Genomic DNA, 10,077 nt, shown 5'->3' with positions numbered 1-10,077 from the left:
TGAACATTCAATATTCATAGTCCTTGGGTATGAACATTGATTGGGTATGAACATTCAATGTTCATAGTCTTTGGGTATGAACATTGAATGTTCACGATGTTTTTCATACATTTGAGCGTTCAATTCAACGCTCTCTTTGGTATGAACATGGATGTTCATAAGTCTTCGTACTGGGTATGAACATTGATTGAGTATTTGGGTATAAATATTGAATGTTCATAGTCTTTTTGCATATAACATTCAATGTTCATACATCAATATATCATAAAGGTACATTCACCTATTTGGATATGAACAATCATTGTTCATACACCAGTAGAAGATATGAACACTCATTGTTCATAGTAAAATGACAGAAAAGGTAAAATTGGAAAATATTTATTTTAAATCCGGGTCATTTGTCTTTCGGAGGGTTATTTTCACCGGGAAGGGTATAACCGACATTTAAAAAGTAAAAAGGCCGGTCAACTTATTTTTTGTCTCGGGGTTCCTAATTTTGAAATAGTGGGTTCGTGAGTTATTTTTCCCCAAAATTTGTCCTTTATTCACAAAAAATAGTGTTCTCTAGACTTCCTTTTCCCTGAAATTGGGCATTGAGACCAATTTCTTGAATTATTAATGATAGATGCTGATGTCAGTCCGTTTTTGTCCTAAAACTATAATTATTGGTCAACTCTGCCTAAAACCGAAATTATTAGTAAATTTATGTGTTTGAGCCTAAATCTTTGTTCAACTTAACTGTGTAGCTTTGTTATTGGACTGTGTGTTTGCTATTGTAGATTGAGGTTTACATGGAATTTATCTGTGGCGCACTGGAAAGTGCTTTGTTAACAGCGTCAATGCATCAATGCATCATATTCAAGATCAACTGAGACCTGTGTGATTCAATGTTAACGCCTCGACACACCCACAATGGCCAGAGCTTAGCAGGGGCGGACCAGGAAAGAGTTGGCTTGGGCTAATGCCTAGGTAAGACTCAATGGGTCTGTTTGGAAAAATGCAAAACAGAGCAAATGTAGAAATTATTGTTTTAGAAAGTTTTGATTTGGAAAGTTGTACAAAATAAAATTTTGTTCAGATTTCTATATGCTTGATTGATTATTTTTTGAAGGTTTTAGGATTATTTATCAATTCGGTTTAGAACGGGAAAAAAGATGCTGTTTAAATTTTGGGAGATGGAGATCAATGGAGAGGAAGAAGACAAAGAAAAAATGGCCAAGGGTTTCTGAAAAGTTTTGTCGCTAGTTTTAGATTGCAAAATTATCTCCATAATTTAATACATTTTAAAAACATTTCTAACCGGGCCCACCCTATAATTACTAAACCAAGCGACCGGAATAATGCAAACTGTAAAACTTTCTAAAACAAAGTTTTGACATGTTTTCCGGGCTAAACAAGCATACCCAATAACAAAGAAAAATGCAAATCCATTTGTGTGCTGCCTTTCATTCCTCCACTCCTAAATGCAATGCCAATTCATTTCACTGAGTCCATTTTACTCTGATCAATTTGTTAAGAGATTTAAGGTCCTACTATTATTAGAAGATTTTGTTCAATTTCGGGGAAAAAATTGTGATCATTGGCTGATTTTGGCGATTTGGTCGTTCCAATAGGCAATAGCATCAAAGATGCATCGTGCATGTCATACCATGGACCCTATTATTGTGGCTCCAAGAGAACAAGTATCAAAATACCAAACCATTAATCTTTCAGATGTTCCATATCTTACAAACATCCACTGCAGAGTATCAAAATGGTGTATTATTGAATCCAGAAAAGAAAAGAAAAATGCCCCTCTTCCAAGCTTCCATGGTGTTGAATTAACGCCAATTAGAAATCAAGAATGTAGTACATTTTATAGCTAGCAAGATAGCAACAAGATACATGCATAACAATTAGTACATGATACCTTAGGCAGGGCACTTAAATCCTGGAGGTGGAGTCTTTCCACAGTCGATGAGAACCTCTAGAGCTATTGGTATGATAATATTAATGTTAAGAAGCTTAGCTTTGATAGTAGTACAAAGACAAAGGGCAGCGTCCAAGTCGGCAAGCCCTCCGAGCACTGGACAACATGTGTCCTTGGCACTACTACCTATTATAACGTGCACTAGACCGCCCAACAAGTCCACACATGCACCAAGCTTGAGAGTGTCAATGGGGCATGTTTCTGGTGCAGGTTTAGGAGGGGGAGGAGGACAGGGTACTGGAGGTGTTGGAGTTACAACTGGTGGAGTTGGTGGATATGTAACTGGAGGTGTTGGAGTTACAACTGGTGGAGTTGGTGGATATGTAACTGGAGGTGTTGGAGTTACAACTGGTGGAGTTGGTGGATATGTAACTGGAGGTGTGGGAGTTACAACTGGTGGAGGTGGTGGATATGTAACTGGAGGTGTCGGAACATATGGTGGAGTCACCACAGGAGGGTTGGGCACCACAATTGGAGGAGATGGTGGATTCACAGGTGGCGGCGGCTTCACTATTGGAGGTGTCTTAGGTACTGGAGGTGGTGGGCACGGCTTGACTACAGGAGGTTTTGGCACATATGGTGGTTTCACCACTGGAGGCTTGATGGGCACATGGGGTGGCTTCACTACAGGGGGCTTGGGTACATGAGGCGGCTTGACGATGGGTGGCTTTGGTACATATGGTGGCTCCACCACTGGAGGCTTGATGGGCACATGGGGTGGCTTCACTACAGGGGGCTTGGGTACATGAGGCGGCTTGACGATGGGTGGCTTTGGCACATACGGTGGCTTCACCACTGGAGGCTTGATGGGCAAATGGGGTGGCTTCACTACAGGGGGCTTGGGTACATGAGGCGGCTTGACGATGGGTGGCTTTGGCACATACGGTGGCTTCACCACTGGAGGCTTGATGGGCACATGGGGTGGCTTCACTACAGGGGGCTTGGGTACATGAGGCGGCTTGACAATGGGTGGCTTTGGCACATATGGTGGTTTCACCACTGGAGGCTTGATGGGCAAATGGGGTGGCTTCACTACAGGGGGCTTGACAATTGGTGGCGTTGGCACATAGGGTGGCTTCACTACTGGAGGGGGCTTATTTGGTGTTTTTGGTGGCTTTGAATTTGGAGGGGGTTTAGGACTGGGATGTTTAGGAGGAAATTTTGGTGGCAATGTTGGATGTTTAGGAGTGGGGTATGGACAGTAAGGACAAGCAAGAGAAGTGAGAATAGCACCCAAGTTCAAGAGGATAAACAGCAAATGAGCCAAAACAAACTTCCCCATGATCGAAAGAATCACAACAAGTTTTAAGAGACCTAGTGGAAGTGCTAGAGAGTCTGTATTCACTCCCAAAGACTAAAGACTTTGTTAAGTGCATCTCATTTCTCCAACTCATTTATAGAAGAATGAACACTTGACAGTATGAGTACTGCAGTCATAATAGTGAACTGAAGTACTACTTGCATGAGAAAACAAGTATTGATCTTGGTGAGAGATCGATATATCATATATGTAAGGATAATATTTCTTCATTTGTAAGTAATTGACACATTTGTCATGATTCATTGACTTGGGGTGCAAGAAAACAAACAGACTTGAATCCTCTATATATGGGGGCCATAGAATGGTTCTGAATTTTTTTTACACCATGATATTACTGACTCTCCTTTCGGTGACTCAAAGCTGGCATTGTCATTTTCAGTTATCAGGACATGAACTTGTGTCAAATTCATGGACGCGGTTTCTTTTACATCTTTATAAATTTTTAACTTTTTCAAGCTTGTAGTATATAGCTATTAAACCCGTGAGTGAGAGAGCTCTTTTTCGAGGTGGTAGGCAATCCTTTTCCTTTGCTTGTATTATTCCACATGTGAAGTTGATTCCATGGTCAATGATTGAAGCGCTAGAGTTGTTTTTTCATCATGAACAATTGATTCCGTGACTATGCTTTAATCACTATTTACTCACTGTACTACACGAGTCATTTTCATTTTTCACACAGCTTATTATTTGTTTCATTGGACAAGTTTGATGTCGGCTGCCCATATTTCCACTTCTTTCAATTATCTAATGTAGTGATCACGAAGGTGAGGTTATATCTGTGGAATATGAGGAACATGATACTTCCTAGACTGTTAGCTAGGGTGATTCCGAGTACAATGTCATACGTTTGTTTTTGGCTTTTTTGCATGTGAACTTGCAAAAACAAAATCACACCTACTTCGCCGTTTTTACTTATACAGAAATAAGAAAAGCTTTACTGAACTATTCCTAATTGTAAACCTTGACTGTGTTCATGTGTTGCTATTAAATTTTAATAATCAAAATAGAAATCAATACAGGTAATGTAAATTGATGCGTCTAGTTTGGTCGAGACAGATTGAGCGTCGTCCTTGGACAGCCGTGTTCTACAAATCTACTAAAATAGGCCAGAACCAGGTGCTTAATTAAGCTTCATTCCTTGTTTTCGATCAAGAAGACTTAGTAGACGCATTGTTTTTCTCAAAGTTCCAGAGTGGAAGTATATCGATTCTAATAATCATAATTAAAATGGAAAATTAAAACCTAAAATCAAGATGCCAGAAAGTGAAGTCACCCCCACCCCTCCCCGTCGTATAGATTGTTTGCATTTGGTGATCGAGGACAAAACCTCTCGTGTTTTGAACGAATATAGTAGCCAGTAGGGGTCTGCCTAACCCTATATTTCTTTCTAAAAAGAAAAGAAAAATCGATCCATCAAAACAGTACTAGAACAGCTAAAACAATTTGTGATTTCAGTGTACACAAATACGTGAACTAACTGTAATTCGTAAGTATAATTGATACATCAAAATGTACAAATAAAGCTGTCGGTCAATACCTGAAATAGTTCCAAGACAAGAAATTCACATTAGGTAGGTGCCATTCGTATCAAGTTTGGTACCACACTCATACAAGAATGAGTGAATGACTACTCCAGTTGTACTTCAAACACCATAGATTAGGCAATCCAACATATATTGCGACTTCAGAAATTTCTGTCAAGAAAAAATCGGGATAAAGTTTCCGAAGAATCAAACCTGTAAAAAGGACTTAAAAACCTTAACAAGACAGTCCCGTCATTCATTCTTTTTTTTTTTTTTTTTTTTAGAACGATAGCTATGGGGTTTTTTTTTTTTGCTAAAGAGTAATTTTGATTATAACTGGAAAAATGTATAGAGAGAGATGCAGAAGGAACATAAAAAGGGAATAGGTACAGTTTGTATTTTAGGTCCTTGGAATGAATTTCTAGGAGCTACTACACTTAAGCTATTAAACTTGTCTGTAGTAGGTTGCTGCCATGTCTTTTGTTCACGTTAGGAAGAGTGGTTTGCCATGCCACCAAGCTTTAGTCCATGTTGCCAGCATGCATCCTTGTTGAGCACTTGTCTCCGCTGAGAAATTAATCTCCTTCGAAGTATGAGTGATGTTCAACTATTCCACTCTATTCTTTGCTTTATTTGTGCCATGCACTTTTGATTTTCCAGTGGACTTCATCCAACTAAAAAACATTAACTCCTGCTTTTGATTGGGATTCAACTCATATATTATTCCATCCCATACTTAATCAAAATCTTACATAGATTGTTCCTCTTATATCTTCATACAATAGACTATCTTGTTGATGAAATTAAGAACACTTCTACTGGAACTCCTAAAAACTGACCCTGTATTTCGACTCCCTGAATGGATCAAATTGATCTACATGGGATCTACACAAGTCTATATATCGATAAGCTAGAACTCTTGTGTTAGGGAGATAGGTTTATAGAGTTTGTTTTTGTATGTGTTAAATTTCAAAATTTAAGAGAAGGGAAGTCGTAGTATTGTTGCATAAAGGAGACCTTTGAGAACTGATTTCACCACAAGCAGATCATTCACGTCCTTAAAGTATAACTCAATTTTAGCAATAACTATATTATCGACAAAAAAAATTAGCAATAACTAGCTAGAGAGCTAAGGTTCTCTAGGAATTGTTGTGTGTGGACTGAAAAGAGGAATAATCCCACATGGACGAAGAAAGGAGTTTATAATAGATTGATATAGTGGGATTCTCACCAACTACTATCGAGGGCATGTGAAGAAAGTTGATTGCCATGTGGTTTTGCGTTAGTGTTTCAGTGAAGAAATACGTTTGTTTTTCCCTTTGAGGTGTAATAGATTTTCAATTTAGGCAAAAAAAAATTATTTTTTTATTTTATTTTAATTTTATGTAATTATAATTTGAGGAATGATTTAAAGAACTTTGTAACTTACTCATATTTGTGATTTTTTTTAATAAGGAGTTTGATTCAATGTAAATTTTTTATTGGTTTCAAATTGTTTTGAATAATTAAATGATGTTGCTTTTTTGGAAGTTGGTTGTGTTTTCTCACTTCAAAATTTGAAAAGTGAGGAACAAATATTATTATCGGATTTTGCGGAAATTTGGGTGTAACGAAACCATTACAAAGTCAAACTAGATACCTTTAAACAATGAGGTTCATATATGGTCTGGAAAGATATCTTTAGATATATATTATATCTATACCCTCTTGGCTCTATTTTTCAAGACTTCAACATAGTCTCCAACTTTTTCTAAACTCTAATATTAATTCCGAAAAAAAAAAAAATCTAAATATTTAGATATATATTATAGTTATACCCTCACCAATCTATTTGTTGGAGTACTCCATAGACTCCAATTTTTTCTAATAAACTTTATTACTAATTATGAAAAAGTAGGATATAAATAAATAAACAATCTTATCTAAAGTATCACAGAATGTCCAACTTTTCTTAAACAATATAGCTAATTACGGGAAAAAAAAACTAAATTGCAAAAAATAATATTTTCAACCAAAAATGATTTTTCTAAAACCCTTACGCCACAAAGAATAGTTTCAACACTAATCTCAGACGAAGTTTAACATAACAAAGTTTCTTTTTAGAAAATGATAATGAAACTATGAAAAAGAACAAAAAAAATGAATTGAGTTCTTGAATATTTACTTTATGTATTTGTTAACCACACATGATTTGGAAAAAAAGGGAAAAAAAGTAAACTAATCATAAAATAAGTAATAGTGTACACCAAAAACAAATAAAATTGTATTGTATGCACTATATATATGAGCATAACAAATAGTGTTGAATCAATTTGAGGTGTAAAATTTAGTCATAGTTAAGGATTTCAAAAACCACATGCCACAATAATTACGACATATTCTAATTAAATTTATGAATTTTATAATTTCCAATTTTAGCGGAATAACGAGATTCAGTTAAAACGGACGTTGGCTTAAATAAATTATATAACTATTGATTTAGTTAAAATAGATGTTGGGCTTAAATAAATTATATACCAAACCAAACCAAAACAAATTACATGTGGAAAATTAAATTATACAAAAAATAACATCACAAAATATATAATAGCAATTGGAAAAAAAACCAATAATAACAAATATTTTTAAATATATATAATACTGCATGAAACTAACGTCAATGAACAATTAACGAGAAACAAAAAACTAGATGCAAATGCATCGAACTAATCTCAAATAATATTTAATGGGAAATCGGAAATTGGATGCACATGCAAGCATTAAATTAATCTTAAAAATTAATTAATGGACAATCAGAATATTGATACAACTGCATTAAACTAACCTCAAAGAATAATTAAGGGGAAATCAAAACTTGAATGCAAATACATCAAACTAACACCAACAAATAATTGTCGGAAAATCGGAAACTGGATGCAAATGCATTGAACTAACCCCAGAGATTAAATTACCGGGAAATCGGGAACTGGATGCAACTGTATTGAACTAACCTAAAAAAAATAACTATAAATTGGAAACATGATGCAAATGTGTGAAACTAATCTTTACAAATAATTAATGGGAAATCGGAAATCGGATGCAACTACACTGAACTAATTTAAAAAAATAAATTTGATGTAAATGCATTGAACTAACCTCAAGAAATAATTAACAGAAAATCGAAAATTGGATGCAAATTCATTGAACTAGCCTCAAACAATAATTAATGGGAAATCAGAAACTAGATGCAAATACAACCTCATCGAATAATTAACGAGAAATCGAAAACTGGCCGGATGCAAATGTATTAAACTAATCTCAAAAAATGATTAACGGAAAATCGGAAACTGGATGCAAATGCATTGAACTGAGCTCGAAGAATAATTAGCAGGAAATTGGAAATTGGATGCAAATACATTAAACTACAACGAAGAATAATTAACAAGAAATCGAAAACTGGATGCAATTGCATTGAACTAACCTCAAAAAATAAATAATAGAAAATCAGAAACTGGATGCAAATGCATTGAACTAACCTCAAAATATAGTTGTGTTATATGTAGTGGGAATGTCTCGATAAGTATAGTTTTGCATTTAAAATGGTGTTTATCTTATCTTTTTTCGTATAATTGGGAACACCTTGCTATTCAAATAGCTTCAATATGAACTTCATCTTATTAGACAATTTCACAAAACTTCAGTTAAACTTCTAATATTAAACAACAAATGAAGTTGAAGGGTTTTATCAATGGTGAGTTATTTTTTTCTAATAGAGAGTACGTGAGGTTTTCATATTATAAGAAATTTGGATGAGTGAGCAATATAATATCTGTACATAATAGTTATGCATATATAATTACATATAGTTTTCAGAATAATTAATATGACAGGACCCGTTCGTAGATAATCTTTGAAGATCGCACATAGTGAGTCAGATATATAATTTAAAGAATAATTAATGAAAAATCGGGAATTGGATAATCTTTGATGATCCAATATAGTAAATCAAGCATAATTTATTTTTATGTCATGTTTGCAAGGACACTACAGATGGATAAGTATAAAGTTGGTATTACACACCACATTGGATAATTAAAAGAAAATCGAAAACTGGATTCAAATATATTGAACTGAGCTCAAAGAGTAATTAACGGGAAATCAAAAACTTTATGCAAATGCAATAAACTAAACTAAAAAAAGTAATTAACTAGAAATCGGAAACTGGATACAACTGTATTAAACTAACGTTAGAGAATAACTAATGGGAAATTAGAAATTGGATGCAAATCATTGAAAAATATTTAACGGTAAATCGGAAATGGTATGCAAAAATGCATCAAACAAACCTCAAATAATAATTAACGATGAATCAGAAACTGGATGCAAATGCATTGAACTAACTTCAAAATATAATTAACAGAAAATCAAAAACCAAATACAACTGCATTGAACTAACCTCATAGAATAATTGACGGGAAATCAGAAACTACATGCAAATGCATTAAAATAACCTCAAAGAATAGTTAATGGAAAATCAGAAACCGGATGAAATTGCATCGAACTAATTAAAACCTCAAAGCATAAATAATCATAAATCATAAACTAGATGCAGATGTATTGAACTAACCTCAAAGAGTTATTAATGAAAAATCGAAAACTGGATGTAAATGTAATGAACTAATCTAAAGACTAATTAACGAATATAGAAACATAAAAAATGGATGCAAATCTGTTTGAACTAACCTCAATGAATAATTAACGGAAATCATAAATTTGATGCAACTGCATTGAACAAACTTCAAAAATAATTAACGGAAATCTAAAACTTCTTTGCAAATGCATTAAACTAACCTCAAAAAAAAATAATTAATGGAAAATCAGAAATTGGATGCAACTGCATTGAACTAACCTCAAAAGAATAATTAACGGAAAATGAAAACTAGATGTAAAGCGCATTAAACTAAAATCATATGTTAACTAACGTTCGGAAATCATAAATTAGATGCAATATCCTTGATGAATATTTAACGGAAAATCGAAACCTGGATGCAAATGCATTGAAATAACCTTAAAGAATAATTAACTAGAAATCAAAAAAATCGGATGTAACTATATCGAACTACCCTCAAAGCATAAATAAGCTGGAAATTGATGGAAGCTAGATGCGAACTAACGAAAAATAATTAACGGAAATCAAACCTGGATGCGGATGTATTAAACTAACCTCAAAGAGTAATTAACAGAAAATTGGAACCTTGATGCAAAATGCAATTAACTAATCTCAA

At 34.3% G+C, this 10,077-nt stretch overlaps 1 protein-coding gene across 1 annotated transcript; it reads right to left on the bottom strand.

Annotated features, from left to right (window-relative positions):
• Positions 1-1,830: 1,830 nt before the first annotated feature.
• On the bottom strand, positions 1,831-3,541 carry LOC147519097 (uncharacterized). Its single transcript, XM_086590736.1, has one exon. It carries the CDS (start codon positions 3,249-3,251, stop codon positions 1,911-1,913), a length of 1,341 nt encoding a protein of 446 aa, XP_086446862.1. The 5' UTR covers positions 3,252-3,541; the 3' UTR covers positions 1,831-1,910.
• Positions 3,542-10,077: the final 6,536 nt, after the last annotated feature.

The sequence above is a fragment of the Coptis chinensis genome, chromosome 2 (assembly GCF_015680905.1).
Source record: "Coptis chinensis isolate HL-2020 chromosome 2, ASM1568090v1, whole genome shotgun sequence".
NCBI lineage: Eukaryota > Viridiplantae > Streptophyta > Magnoliopsida > Ranunculales > Ranunculaceae > Coptis > Coptis chinensis.
The sequence above is the reverse complement of the archived record's forward strand: the minus strand, read 5'-3'. Positions and strand labels throughout refer to the sequence as shown.